Raw genomic sequence first — 16697 nt, 5'->3', positions numbered from 1 at the left:
TTTGACTTATTCATTTATAAAGAAAACATAGGTTTCTTCTCCTTCAAACATGTCAAACGATATTGCCCTTATATGGGTAAGGATTTTTATTGTCTGTCCTCTCTGTTCATAACGCTTCTCAAGTATTTAACCATCCTTGACTTTTGAATCATATGTCTCAAGCCTTCTTGATGAAGGTAAATGTAGATAATATATTATTATGATGATCCAAGTTTCGGTAAATTTTAATCTCTTAATGCTCTTCAACTTTTTACTTGTTTGGCTTTATAAATATTTTGATATGAGCGTCACTGATGAGTCTTATGTAGACGAAACGCGCGTCTGGCGTACTTAATTATAATCCTGGTACCTTTGATAACTATTTACACCACTGGGTCGATGCCACTGCTGGTGGACGTTTCGTCCCCGAGGGTATCACCAGCCCAGTAGTCAACATTTCGGTATTGACATGAATATCAATAAATTAAATGTGGTTATTTTTATAAATTTCCTGTTTACAAAAATTTAAATTTTTTGAAAAACTAAGGATTTTCTTATCCCAGGCATAGATTACCTTAGCCGTATTTGGCACAACTTTTTGGAATTTTGGATCCTCAATGCTCTTCAACTTTGTACTTGTTTGGCTTTATAAATATGAGCGTCACTGATGAGTCTTATGTAGACGAAACGCGCGTCTGGCGTACTAAATTATAATCCTGGTACCTTTGATAACTATTAATGCATTGAAACATTAACAACTATACTTTCCATTCCAATGAGTAATTAAAAATCCTGATATGCAAAAAACTTTAATTTTAGGTACAACAGTGTAATAGCAAATTCAAAGTCATTCTCTGCTTCACTATTCACAAGAAACAAAAGTGCACACATTAAAATGTGTTCCCTCTGCATAACACATTAATATAGGTACAAAATCATAAATGTATAACAAAAACTTAATATTATCAATGGCACATGGAATTTGGTAATCATGTCTAGAAAATATAATCCTCTCAGACAGACCAGTAAACTCTTACTGTATTCTATTGACTAACAGTCAATTCAGCTATTATGATTTAAATCTAAGAAACAGACCTGATCAATTAAAACCTTTTGATTTTTAAGTTTGGGGTTTTGTTTATTAAAAATGTAAAAACCCTTACTGTTTTTATTGATTAACGTAATTCCCATGTTAGATTTTTAAAAGGGTCTGTTTTCCCCTATTCAGGCAAAATTTTGTATTGACGGTTACCATGGTTACATGCATTATACAGGGGGAAGTTCGTATGATATAGGACCAACAAAAAATACTTCTGTGAATCACCCTCTGCATGATTTTTACAAAGACAGCTACATGTACTTTTAAAGGAACCTAAATATTAAGGTCATGTTCAGAGATCCTATCAGACAAAATGGATACACAAAAATCCTTCTTTACACCGTAAACACCATATATAGAAGGTCTATTAAACACGAGTATGAGTCCCTGAGAACTAGTCTTCATCAACAAAAATTTAACTCAACAAATAATTTATAGAAATAAGGTCAAGTTTAGACAGGTATGTATACCAAATATGCTATTTCTATCATGTCTATAGCATCTGAACAAAATGGACCTAATCACTAAAATTTTACTTGACTTGTAATCAATAACAAAAATGGGGTCAAGTTCAAATAAAACTTTACCCCTTATTGTGGATCTATTACAAAATGTATTATTTGTTGGATACCAATTTTTCTTGGTTTTATGAATCCATGTAGACACAGTAAACAATCCTTCTAAATTATATAAAGGTGACCTATTGCTCATCATGCTCATTGCAACTGTGAAACCAACTGTAAATTAAATAATTCAACATTTGTAACAATTGTCATGGTAAAAAACTTGAAAAATAGATATCAAAATGTAGACAATTGTATATACCAAATATAAGTGCTTTTCTAATTATAGCATAGATCTGACTGTGTGAATAGCAGATCAAATCCTGAAACCTTACCCTTAACCTTGACCACTCATCTAATAAATCAAATCAGACATTACTCGACCTCATCTCCAAACATTCTTAGATATCAGTAACATGATTTCTCTCATTTACAATTTCTGCTTCTGATGAACTATTGTCTTCATTTAGTAAATGCAAGTCAATAACGTTCTCAACCTGGCTTTCTTCAAAGCTTTCAGAGTCAGTGAGGCATAATGCTTCAGATGGTTCTAGTGGCAACTCCATGACATCTTTGGTGAATGGATATATTCCTGTTTTTTTAAAAGCGGACTGCAAATTACTAGTTGATAATGCATTTTTGTATGCTTTGCATACCATGGGGCACACATCATTGTGATCTAGTGCACAGTTTTTCGTTCTGATAGTTTTATGACACAGACTGTTGTAGATATCTTTAAGAAGCCCATAACAACCTACATCCAGAGGTTGCAAAAAATGGCTGGTGAGTGCTGGTATTAACTGGAGTATGATATTATGATTCCTTGCCCATTCAAATGTGCTAACAGGGATATGAGATGCGTGTCCATCTAACAATAACAACACAAGTCCATTATCTGAGACTATCTTCATGAAATGATTGCGGAGAAAATCCATAAAAATGTCTGAATTAGACTCTCCAGTTTTAGAGACTGTGACAACAGATCCTGGTGAAGACCCCTCCAGCAGCCGGTCATTCACTTTCTGTCCAGGGAAGATAAAGAAAGGAGGCAATGCACTACCAGCTGCATTTCCACAACCCAAAATTGTGACTGTTTCACCTTTTCCTGAAATGGCAACACTTTTCTCATCAACATTGTAAATTAAATGAGGTTTGTCTATGAGATTGTACTTAAGTAAAGCTTTTTCAAGTTGATTAAAGTACTTAGAAATTGTCTCTTTGTTGGCATTATTTGCTTTAACAACTTCTAAAGCCTTTAATTTTACAATCTTAAAATCTGGCCATCGTTTAATCATCCCTGAGTACCAGGTCAGAGTCAAGGGTTTATCCTTCTTGGTTTTCAGATCAAGCGCAATTGCATAGTTGGATGCCATGTCCACCACATCCTGACGATAATATCCATACCCAAGTTCACCCATTTCTATCAAGTGAGTCACCAACCTGCTTTCTTTATCTAAGGGAAAGAAAGGTCCTGTGCCCATGGTAGTACAGTCAGGGTCTATTCTACCATGAACCCTATCCATAAGAGTTGTGAACGGTACACCATGTAACTTTGATGCTGAACGCATAGGAACCTTGTCCTCTACTACAGCTTTGTAAGCTGCTGCCATTGCTGACGTACTATAAGATCGATATTTTTTATTACGCTTACGATGTATACAACCAGTAATTAGAGTATCATGTGGATTGATCTACAAAATAAACAAATAATGAGTAAATTGCAATTTAACAATAGATAAAGATATACAATGTATAGGTAAAATCTATACACAAATTTCAAATGTTCAAGTGCAGTTTTTTTTTAGGTTTGTATAAAGAATTTGGCAAACCAAGAAATAAATTATTAGCTAAAACATGCATATTATGTATACTATACACACAAAAAAATCCACTCCAAATTATTTAATTAGTACATTTATCTATGAAGCTTATAGTCCAGTTAATCTAGCATTAAATTTGACCCTGTCCTTGAAATAGTTACAACAGAATATTTTTAAGTTTTAATCTTTAGCATTATACCCAAAATATTCACAGAAAAAGTGCCATAAAATCTGACCTGAGAAAAACTTAAATATCACAATTTTAAAATTCCTATGGAGATTTGCATTGATTTGGGAGATAACTCGGCAAAAAAGGCAGAAAAATCAATAAAAATTGATACAAATCATTACTTTACCGCTTCTATTACAGAAAATGTGTTGATTTTTGATATTTTAGTTGTCTTTATAGTATAACAAACAACTCTAAAGATGTTTTCATATCTGTTATCAAGCTACAACCTTGATTTCATAATCAATTAGTTGACCATTTTTTATACTCTTCACCATGTCAAAGTAAAGAATCTTAAATCATTGTAAATTGAACAAGAAGTAATTGTAACAGGATGCTGTTACGAAGTCTCCCAAACAAAGCTGGATCTGGACCGTTTTCAAGATAATAGTATTCTCAAATTGAACGGGGTAGGGGTGACCCCCAGGAACTTCCATTTAATTTCATGTGATTTGTTTTATGGTCCCATACAAGAATATGTATGATTAAGGGCTGGGGATGCTGATCGTTTACAAGTTTCAAACAAGAGGGGGTGGGGTGACCCCCTAGGGACTTCCCTTTTATTTCATTTCCTTTGTTTTATTGTCCCCTACAAGAATATATATGGTTTAGGGGTGGGGATCTGGACCGTGTACAAGATAATAGCACATTTTCAAATTGAACTGGGTGGGGATGACCCCCGGGGACCTCCTTTTAATTTTATTTGATTTTTTTTTATGGTCCCATTCAAGAATATTTATGGTTAAGGGGTGGGGATCTGGACCGTTTACAAGATAAAAGCATATTCTCAAATGATTCTCAAATTGAAGGGGGTGGGGATGACCCCCCAGGGACTCCCCCTATATTTCATGTGATTTGTTTTATTGTCTTATAATCATTTCTGAAGACTGCATGTATCTTAATAATCACTTACAGTTTTTAAGTTATATTCATTTGAAAATTTTAGAAATAAAATCCCATAGGGTTCTATAGTAAACCCCTCCCTCCTTTCTACCCCCCCCCCCCCCCCCCCCGCCCCCAATATTTTTTTTAAATGGTCTGGAAGCCATAAATTTGCTATTTCTTGAATGAAAAAAGTGCAACAACAAAAAAAAATACCCATAACACTTCGGTTTCGTACATATCATGAGCAGAAGATTATATAAGATAGTCAAATACGAACTTATAACCCCATCAAAGTATCATACTTTACATGAATTTTAAGAAAATCAACCAAAAAACTAATTTTTGTGGAGTTACCTCCCTTTCCAATGTGAATTTCCATAAGAAATTTAATATGCTGATTTTGAGTTTTCCTCAAGTTATATTTTATGGGACTTTTTTCTGTGTGTATTTTGGTCTAAATGCTATAGATTGGAACTGAAACATTTTCTGTTGTAATTAGTTTTAGGTTCAAACTTAGATTGACTGAACTATTAGAATTGATCAAATAAATTTTTTTTTTTTTTATACTACTTTTTAATAGGATTTTGTGCTCTATCAGTTATTTCAAAAGTGACATTTTTCATTTTTTTCGGCTATTTTCTTCTGACCATCATAAGCTAGGTAACTTTTCATTTAAAATGGGAGGTTGTCACGTCTATTTTGAATCTACCACGGTTACTATTAGGAAAATGTCTGTACCAAGTCAAGAATATGACAGTTATTGTCTATTCTTTTGAAAGGGCCGTGGTGGCCGAGTGGTCTAAGTAGCTACTACTGTAATCACTAGCCAGTCAAAACTGAGGTTGTGAGTTCAAACCCTGATTGTGCAAGTGCACTTGACTCCAATCTCAACTGACTAGGGTTGTTAGTTTTCCTATAGAAGGTCATGGTTTTCCGAAATAGCCTAAATGTAGTGCTTAAAAAAGCTGCGTTAAAACTACAAAGATCAAAATCAAATCAATCCATTCGTTTTATTTGTTTGAGCTTTTGTTTTGATTGGGGACTTTCTGTTTTGAATTTTCCTCAAGAGTATTTTTGTGATTTTACGTTTTATACAATAGCAGTACTGACCAGATGGAAATCTTTAAAGTTTATCATTCTTACAGATGTCCTAGTGCCATGTTATACATGTGATATGTGCTTTTAATGTACCACATGTCAGCAAATATTTCACGGTAAAAAAAAGAATTATATATTGACATGTTGCAAGCTTAATCATGTTCATTGCTCAAAATGTTGCTTATTCATTTTAGTGATATTTAGAATAATCCTGTTCAAGTCATATAAAAAAATTCAAAACATAACCTTGTCTCATTTTACACAATAATAAAAACATCGCAATAATTTCTGAATTAAAGGTGTTTAAATGTTTTTGTGTTCACCAAAAAGTTGATCAGGATTTTAAGTTCTTAATGTCAGAGTCTTGATAAGTACATACTTACATCTATACTTATTTTCCTGCTTACTCTTCGTTGGAGTGCTAACTTGGTAACACAAAAATGTTTACAGGCTGCCTTCATGGACATTCCTCCCTCCTTCACTGCATAATAAGCGTCCACTAATGATTGATAATCATACTGCATAACCTTTCCATTATGTAATTTCTTTAAAAAAATGACAAAAGATAATGACATGAATTATACTAAAAGTATAAATCCAAGAAAAATAGAAAATAACTTTGAATAAAGAATTAAAGTGATCTAGATGACTTATTCACTTGATTCACAGATATAAACGTTGTAATTTCTCCAGGTCACAGTGGCACCCATAACAACTATGTTTTGTCAATAACTTGGTTTATATCAGGTTAATTAGTGTAAATGTGTATTCATGTGGTTTTTTGTTTAATTGTACTTTAATCATTCTAATCATTTTCTGTACTTTATTTTGTAATTCATTTGATTGTATAGCTCAAATTTTGGGCACCATGATTGGTCAATAAAATTATCTTATCTTATCCTTGAAATAAATCAGCTTACAATTTTATATATTAAAAAGAAGATGTGGTATGATTGCTGATGAGACAATTCTCCACAAGAGACCAAAATGACACAGAAATTAAAAATTATAGATAACCGTACCGTCTTCAACAATGAGCAAAGCTTATACCGCATATACATATATGGGAAAGGATCAGATAGAGTGTAACATATGTGTGACATAACGTCCATCACATTTAATTTAATATATATATTGTGATGAACATGGATCACCTGTTTTATTTTACTAGGATTCATCTTCTTATTTCTTTTATCAAGCTTTTATGATGGATGTTACATTGCCAAGTTTAACATTCTAATTTTTAGATAAAAATAACATGGGAAACTATTTTAAATGCAATGAAATAATAAGTAATACATGTAATAACCTTCTTGTTCTCATTCCTAAAACTATGCATCAGTGAGTAAAAAGTTTGAAATAAAAAAGGGATAAAAAAAAAAAGATTAATGGCAATCTCAAAATTATAAAGCATATTTTTTTAGTTTCCATTCCAGTTACTCACAAATAAGTTCCTAAAGCATCAAAAATACTTTAATCATGTAATTGGTTGTAGTTGTAAGCTGAAGAATCATTGGTAAATGGCTTCTCATAATAAATTCATCACGTTTTGTTTGACTGTTTGACATTTTGCAAGTCAAATGTCACATCCGTGTTTGCAATTTGTGATGGACGTCACAAAAAATATGATGCATATTCTGTAAATAAACTGATCATAGATACCAGGATCCAAATTTTATATTTACGCCAGACGCGCGATTTGTCTTAAAAAAAGTACAAAGTTGAAGAGCATTGAGGACCAAACATTCCTTTAAGTTTTGGCAAATACAGCTAAGGTAATCTATTCCTGAGGTAGAAAAGCCTTAGTTTTTTTTCAAAAAATTCAAAATTTGTTAATAGTTAATTTATAATTATGAACATATCAATGATATTTGAAGTCAACACAGAAGTGCTGACTACTGGGCTGGTGATACCCGCGGGGAAATAAATCTCACCCAGCAGTAGCATCGACCTAGTTCCCATACCAGTTTCTCACAACTGTACAACTGGTGAGTCAGAATAGTACGAACTATATAGATGGTTGTAGAGGAAACCTAAAGAATTGAGAATTAAGTTATAAGGAATGACTGTTATATTTTTTCTGTCTTTTAAGAAAGAACATAAAAAATGTGGTGCACATTGAATAACCCGCATGTATCCTATAACATGTACAATGTTTCATATTTGAATATACTTAGATATGTATGCTATACAAGATTAGAGATTACAGATTAAGCACATAAATACTTAATGCTTGTTTGAACATAGTGAATTTAGAAAATTATTTTGTATTCCTAATTAGTTATTCATTGTTATTGTCTCAAAACTAGAACAATTGCTTGTTTTAGACCCTTTTTGGCCCTTTATTTATTGAGTGGATGGGCAATTACCTCCAAAATTAATCTCAACCTTCAACCTGTGGTATTTAACTTTGTGGGACAATTTCAGAGCAACCAAAATACTTAATTATAACCAAATTATTGTCCAGAAACAAGAAAAAAAGCTTTTTTATCCCCTTTTTGGCCCCTAATTTCTAAATGGTTGGGACTATCAACCAAAAAAGTCTGAACCTGCCATTTGTAGTAGAGAACCTTTTAGTAAAATGTTATAGAGATCCATACACTTAAACTTAAGTTATTGTCCAAAAACCAAATGTCTTCGGATCTAGACGACATGCTAACAACATACAACCCCAAATGCGGTCGTATAAAAATCATTGTTGTACTCTGTTAAATTTGTGTTTTAAAACTGAAAAGTTTGTAAATTGTGCTTTAATATCTTTAATAATTATCATAATTATCATGATTATGTATAAAAAATTAAATTTTCATTTTTTTCATTGTTAATGATCATGATGATGATGTTTAGGACTTAGTGTCATAAAAGTAAGTACCTTTTTCTCTATCTTTATTTCTGATACTTTTTCCATATTTTCTTCGCCATCTGTCTGATTGTCTTCCCCTTCTGTTGCATTGGCTTCACCATCTAAAGAATTGTCTTCGCTATCTATCTGATTAGCTCCGCCATCTGTCTGATTATCTTCACCAGAAAACAGACTATCACAACCTGTACATATGTGCTGCCCATCTTCCTTTTCAACAAAATCTTTTGAAACTTTCTGACAATGTTGACATTTCCACTCTTGTTTTTCAGTTTTACCTAAAATACCCTGGCCTGTGCTCAATGTTGGTAAAGTTTTTGAATTTTTGGAACTACCCATGCTATTTGTTAAAGCTTTTGATATTTCTGAACTGTCCATGCTTGTTGATAAAATTTTAGATTTTTCTGAACTACCTTTACTTGAACATGTTGGTAATGTTTTTGTTTGACCATTGCTGGTTGATAAAGTTTTTGACTTTACTGAACTAACTTTACTTGTACATGTTGGTAATGTTTTTGTTTGACCTTTGCTTGTTGGTAAATGTTTTTGTTTTTCTGAACTTCCCATGCTGGTTGATAAAGTTTTTGATTTTTCTGAACTATCCCTTGTTGAAAGTAAAGGTTTTGATTTTTCTGAATTAACTTTGCTTGTTGGTAAAGGTTTTGACTTTTCTGAACTATCTTTGATTATTGATTTATCTACTTGTAACTCAATAATAGAGCCATCACTACTATTTTCATCTATATCAGTAATTGTTGCTTCGCTACTATTTTCATCTTTATCAGTCATCGTTCCTTTGCTACTATCTTCATCTACCTCATATAGCAGGCCAGAAATTGCTGACAGTCTTTCAGTTTTTTTCGAAACACCTTTCTTATCATGTACTTCAAATGCATGACCACTCTGTATGGTGCTACCTTGACCTTTATCTTTATCTTCTACATGTTTAACAATCTTGGGTTTTTCTTTTTCTTGTTTTATCTGTTGTGAACAAATATTTGGCTTTGTTTGAACATCATTCTTTGATTGTTCTAAAACTCTTGCCTGTTTATGTGGAATGCCGCTGTCAGTATTAGATGAATTTACATTGTTTTTTCTCTTGTTATTGTCTACACAATTTGAATTCAAAATTGATGTCCAAGTCCTCTTTGAAATTGAATCACTAGATTGAGAACTTTGACCTTTAGTATTGTCGCTGTCAGTATTAGATAAATCTAATTTGGTTTTTCTCTTGTTATTGTTTACACAATCTGAATTCAAAATTGATGTCCAAGTCCTCTTTGAAATTGCTTTACTAGGTTGAGAACAATGACCTTTAGTATTAATAGTACTGTCACCTATTCTTTCCAAAATAACGTTATCTTCCAGTAGCTTCATAGGTATCTTCAGTGGAGCAGAAAAAGAGTCTTGGGCAATTTCTACGTCATAAAAAACACAAATCTTGTCGTTGCTTTTTTGTCTCTTCTCCAGTTGCTGTTTTAGATTGGCATCACTGTTCACAACGCCTTGAACAGAAGTTGTAAATATACTCACATCCAAAAAAGTGCAAAGATTCAACAAATCAAATGCCCGCTCATGATTCAAGGTAAAACTTCCTGTATACAGAGCTTGTACAAAATCATAAACTGTTTTCAATGAGTAATCTTTTAAGAAAACTTGACACTGTGTATTAGAACTGGTATCTGTTGAGAGCTGCTGCAGAAGGTAAGCACTGCCACATGCCACCAGTACCAGTTTATGTACAAAGACAACCCCATCTTTACACACTAGCCATGCATCACAAAACAGACCAGACTGCTGTAACCGGTACATGTGTTTTGAGAGATCTTGAGAGTATTCAGGAATAGTGATATTATAATCCATGATGGATAGATGGATGGATACTGCTACCTAGAAGAGAAGAAATTTGTTATCATAAATTATAAATTTCAAAACCACCCCCAAAAAAAATAATTCAAATAAAAAAACATGAAGCAGGCAAATTAGTTATGGGGTTTGCTTATTCATTGTTATTGTTGACAGCTGTACAACCATGCACCTACAGTTGCTAACATCTAAAGTTAATTATTTTTTAATCTGGTTCAGATTTGTTTCACTGGCAATCATACCACATGACAATAAAAAGTTATACAAACTGTTGTTTTCATAAGGCTAGCTAGGTTATACCCTAACCTAAAATAGTGGAAACAGACAGTAATTTTACATAAATATTCCAATCTACGCCATGCTACATGTACTGTACATACAATGACATACATTTTGCATGTTTTATACAGACAGAATAACAAATTACATCAACTGTAATGTATGTATTTAAGAATTGAATGCTTCTTTTTGTAAATTCATTGGATTGGGGTGTAAAAGCGTTGACCGAAGTACATTTTGTATGAAGCGCGGAAGCGCTTCATTCCGCGCTTCATTCTAAAAATGTACACACAGTCAACGCTTTTAAAACCCTATGAAGTTACAAAAAGAAGCATTCAATACTTATAATTACATTTTTTAGCTATGATCATGAAAACACGAATTTTACATTATTTTTTGTTTAATTCACCTGTGCACTTTATTGTGGGACCACGTGTTATCATGGATGATAAGTTTTATTGAGTGATGCAATTGCTGAAGGAATAACACGTGATGTGCAATTAGCCAATCAGAATAAAGTATTAAAATGAAACATACATCTAATGTAATTATATACAAATAAAGAGTTATTTTGTACAGATAAACAATCAAATTCATTGCCAGAAAACAAATTAAAGTGCTTGTGAGCACTTATGGGTAAAGATTACTCTCACTTTCTTGACTTTGCAATTTGTGAATTTTTCAAATAAATTTTGAATTGTATTTTGCCAGACAAGTTAAAAATTTGAGTTTGGAGTTATCTTCCTTTGTTTAAGATTTTAAATTTGTGGCTGAACTTTTCAACAACTTTTCTGGCAAATTCTTGAATGGTAATTATATTATTACCGGTAGTGACACCACCAAAATTCAAACTTGAATCGGGTTTTTTTGGTAATGCATGTAATAAACATTGTGTATAATTTCTTAAATAAATGGTTTAGGAAAACTAAAGTTTGAGAATGGAAACCAATTTTGGGACGTACAGACAATGACAGACAAAGGTAAAACTCAATGCCCCTTCTGCTATGCGGGGGGATAAGAAGGGTCCTGATCCTGAAATCCCAGGCTTAAAAACACGAAATCCCGGGCTTAAAATAACGAAATCGTGCGGTCCCGAAATTCTCATTAAGATTAATGTAATATTATAAGTTTATTGCAAATTAGCAATCAGAAGCTAACAAAACCTTTAAATAGACTTATTAAGAAGGGATATAGTTACGATACTGTTGTCAGGTCATTAAAGATTGCATATTTTGGCGTTAATATTGATTCACTTACAGGGTCTTTGCATCGGAACTAAACACATTTATTATTAATAAACCAGTTGTTGGCATGACACGGGTTATGTTCTTCTCATTTATGTTATGATGGTATGATACTAAACCCCTCACGGGAGGATTGTGCCTGATACTCATATGATTAAGACATAATTTTTCAATCAGTTTTATTGAAGTCTGTAGCTGGCATGTCAGTTAACTGCTAGTAGTCTGATGTTATTTATGTATTATTGTCATTTTGTTTATTTTCTTTGGTTACATCTTCTGACATCAGACTCGGACTTCTCTTGAACTGAATTTTAATGTGTGTATTGTTATGCGTTTACTTTTCTGCATGGGCTAGAGATATAGGGGAGGGTTGAGATCTCACAAACATGTTTAACCCCGCCGCATTTTTGCGCCTGTCCCAAGTCAGGAGTCTCTGGCCTTTGTTAGTCTTGTATTATTTTAACTTTTAGTTTCTTGTGTACAATTTGGAGTTTAGTATGGCGTTCATTATCACTGAACTAGTATATATTTGTTTAGGGCCAGCTGAAGGACACCTTCGGGTGTGGGAATTTATCGTTGCATTGAAGACCTGTTGGTGACCTTCTGCTGTTGTCTGCTCTATGGTCGGGTTGTTGTCTCTTTGGCACATTCCCCATTTCCATTCTCAATTTTATACCAAATTACTAGAGGCTCTAAAGAGTCTGTGTCGCTCACCTTGGTCTATGTGCATATTAAACAAAGGACACAGATGGATTCATGACAAAATTGTGTTTTGGTGATGGTGATGTTTGTAGATCTTACTTTACTGAACATTCTTGCTACTTACAATTTTCTCTATCTATAATAAACTTGGCCCTTTAGATACAGAGGAAAATATTTTGTAAAAATACCAAATTAATAAAAATTGTTAAAAATTGACTATAAACAGTCAGGGGTACTACTTCAACAAGTGATTTCAGAATCACTTCTTCAAGTGATTTTGGCTGTGAAATATTAAAAAAAATCCTATAAATAGACAGACTTTTTAAAATCACTGAAACAAGTAATTTGAGAAGATCACTTCAATAAGTGTTTATAATTTTATCTTGATATTTTCCTCACAAGCTTGATTTTTTTTATTGGTAAAAAGACAAGAATTCCATTGAAAAAACAACTATGCACATCTAGAAATTGTCTTTTGCTTGATAAACCGTAAGGGATATAACTCTATAGGGTTATTACAGAAAAATAACATACATTTGTTATTGTGGACTAAAAAATCAAAGAACTGTGATAACATATATATGTTACATGTTTACAGGGACAATATACATGCCGTATGTATCATTAGTTTAGTTAAAATGTATAAAAGTTCTATTGATATTACTTTTTTCTACATGAATACTTAACTTAATTGAAAGATATAACAGTTCATAGTTTGACAATTTTGCATAGTTCACCTGTATGTTATTACAGAAAAAATATGCCTGTAATAACTAAAGGGTGTTATCACAGCTTCTCTATATCACTTCAAAGCATTTGCTCAGACATACATCATGCTTAATTACAATGTATTTTAATTGATTGTAAGAAATAATGACCAGAGCATGTAATGAGGTTCTGCGCAAGTTTCTCAGTAATTCCCAAGTGTCTTATATAATAAGTTACATTGCTTTAATAACTGAGCCTTGTTATAACAGCCAAGTTTATCCTTTAATAGCCTCGTCTAATTGATTTACCACGGTCAATCAAAAATGTATTAACATAATTAAAAAATTAGTTATCAAGGCTATGCATTTAGTTTCTGCGCAAAGTCTCAAGAGTTCCCTAGAGCCCACTGTAAATGAAATAATTTTACAAATAACAAACATATGTTATTACAGATTTAGAAAATTTAAGGAATAAAGAGTAGACAACTCATGAAAGTGTCTGTAATAACGAACACAAGTTATTTTCTGTAATAACCATAGATAAAGTTATATCTCTGACTGATAAAGGCAATCACTCTGATATTACTTTTTTCTACATGAATACTTAACTTAATTGAAAGATATAACAGTTCATAGTTTGACAATTTTGCATAGTACACCTGTATGTTATTACAGAAAAAATATGCCTGTAATAACTAAAGGGTGTTATCACTGACTGACATTTTGGTCATGTTGACTTATTTTTAAATCTTACTAAATGCTGAACATTATTGCTGTTTACAGTTTATCTCTATCTTTAAAAGTATTCTAGATAATGACCAAAAACGGCACATTTTCTTTAAAAATTACCAATTGGGGGGCAGCAACCCAACAACCAGTTGTTCAATTCATCTGAAAATTTCAGGGCAGATAGATATTGACTTGATATTAAACACATTTAACCCCTTATCAGATTTGCTCTTAAATGCTTTGGTTTCAGAGTTATAAGCCAAAATCTACATTTTACACCTGTGTTCTATTTTTAGCCATGGCAGCCATCTTGATTGGTTGGCTGGGTCACCGAACACATTTTTCAAACTAGATACCCTAATAATGATTGTGGCTAAGTTTGGTTAAATTTGACCCAGTAGTTTCAGAGGAGATGATTTTTGTAAAAAAAACAAAAATTTACAAAAAAATGGTAAAAAATGATTATAAAAGGCAATAACTCCCTAAGGGCACTAAAATGCAATTGAAACTAGCCAAGCAATTAAATAAGCAATTTGTTTATACATTTTTTAGTATTAGAAAAATTTTGTGTTTGGCTCCTGAACACATAAGTTCTATTTATCTTTTCTCGATTGTGGTGTACATTCCTCTATAAATACTTTGTCTATCCTATATCGGAATCCATTACAATTTTTTTTTTCCTTTGTTCCTTTCAACAACTTGTATTTCCATGATGAAAATATATTCAACCAGGTAAATTTTTGCTAAAATGGCTTATCAAAAATACAGGTGTGCGGATTAATCTGGCGTTCAAATGTCCCCTAGTAGTTTTAATTTTTTTCCCTCAAATGTCCTGCACCCCATCAATTACTGGCACACTTCAAAGGTAAAAATAGCAATAAAAATCATGGTGTTGGGAGAAACCACACCAAGGTAATAAACAATTAAGGAGTTTTAGGGAGGAATTACTCAAGTTTCTCCCAATTTCCACCCAAGATTTGGAGTGTTGCTGGAGTTTCCTGGTGTGACACCAAATTTTTACACAGTTTAGGGAGTATGAGATTACAAAATCCCAAAATGACGGTAACGATAATTATTTGAGACCTCTGACGAATCACAGTAAGGCAGCAACCATTTGATTTTTTTTTTTTTGGGGGGGGGGGGGGGGGGAGCTTTGGATTTTTTTGGAAAAAATTGTTTATGTAGTGATATTAAGATGATAACACAATATTGACTGTTGTACCCCTATTTTTGACATTTTTACTCTTTGAGTATGTTTGTTTTGTTCATGCATCGTTGACAATGTAATGGAATTTGATGCGACTGTCATACAAGTGAGAGGTTTAGCTAGCTATAAAACCAGGTTCAATCCACCATTTTCTACATTAGAAAATGCCTGTACCAAGTCAGGAATATGACAGTTGTTATCCATTCGTTTGATGTGTTTGGACTTTTGATTTTGCCTTTTGATTTTTGATTTTCCTTTTTGAATTTTCCTCGGAGTTCAGTATTTTTGTGTTTTTACTTTTGATTCCAGTCATCATCATGATCATGTATGGTCATTGGAAAAAAAAAAAATGTTTTTGACCCTGAGAAAAAATAAATTGTTTGTTTCACCCTCATTGCAGCTGCCACTATATGTAATTCTAAAATTAAAAGAAAAAAATTGTTTTTGACTTGTCGCCAAAAAAATAGATTGTTTTCCATCTTAGAGTTAGACATGTTAGACATGTTAGACATTGTTAGATGGAAAAAAAAAATTTGTCCAGAAAAAAAAATCCATAGCCCCCTCCCCCTCCCGAAAATCAAATGGTTGCTGCCTAAGGATATTTATAATAAAAATCCCAGTAACATTTTAACCCATATTACGCTAAAAATGACCCATTTTAACCCATATTAGCCAAAAATGACCGTTTGACGCCAGATAGGAAAGGGCATAACTACTCTCATCAGGCCTCATGAATGTCCCCCTTGCAGTTAAATGATTGTTCCCTAATTAATTTTAAAGACAGGATTTTGATAAAAGACTTGTAAGAAAAACAATATCAAATTGCACTTATAAGTTATAAATAAAAAAAACTTTGTATCTAAAAACATGGTAAACATGAAAAACAATAGAAACGCCGTATTTATACTAACGCTAAAATGTGCGAACCAATCTGACTTTAATAATGTCTACTTTTTTTTATACCTATGATTTCAAGAGTTTTGGGCAAAGTCTTCTTCTCTGTCTTTTTGTATGTCAAAATATACCATGAGTACGGTGCATATCAACATGATCAACGGCTAGATTGTTACTGCCCCTAGAAAGTTTGGATATGGTATGAGTATAAACTAACGGGAATTAAATTAACAACGCACCACAACCAATATTTGAATCATTCGTGAACAATTACTGGAAAAAATCAAAATTTCTTTAAAAAACACACACAGAAAAAAGGTATAGAACAATTTCTAGTAAAATTTTCAAATTAAAGAAAAATAAGAAGAAAAGTAATGTTTTGTGCAAGATCTTATTCCATTAAAAATAATTCGTATAATTTTAGGCAAATTTTGAACCGTGCATGCATGTAGATATATCAAGACCTAGCTCTATAAAACTACATGTTAAATTTCATTCATGATCAGGTATGGAAACATCGCCAAAATGTGACTAGA

At 32.5% G+C, this 16697-nt stretch overlaps 1 protein-coding gene across 1 annotated transcript; it reads right to left on the bottom strand.

Moving 5' to 3' along the window:
- Positions 1 to 772: 772 nt before the first annotated feature.
- On the bottom strand, positions 773 to 16338 carry LOC139527922 (uncharacterized). Its single transcript, XM_071323600.1, has 4 exons — positions 16231 to 16338; positions 8546 to 10423; positions 6057 to 6218; positions 773 to 3332 (listed from the first exon to the last, which is right to left on the bottom strand). The coding sequence occupies exons 2-4, from the start codon at positions 10394 to 10396 to the stop codon at positions 2043 to 2045; spliced, it is 3303 nt and encodes a 1100-aa protein (XP_071179701.1). The 5' UTR covers positions 10397 to 10423; positions 16231 to 16338; the 3' UTR covers positions 773 to 2042.
- Between the last annotated feature and the right edge of the window lie 359 nt (positions 16339 to 16697).

The sequence above is a fragment of the Mytilus edulis genome, chromosome 6 (genome assembly GCF_963676685.1).
Source record: "Mytilus edulis chromosome 6, xbMytEdul2.2, whole genome shotgun sequence".
In the NCBI taxonomy this organism is placed as follows: Eukaryota; Metazoa; Mollusca; class Bivalvia; order Mytilida; family Mytilidae; genus Mytilus; species Mytilus edulis.
Note: the sequence above shows the minus strand (reverse complement) of the source record. Positions and strands in the feature narration are given on the sequence as shown.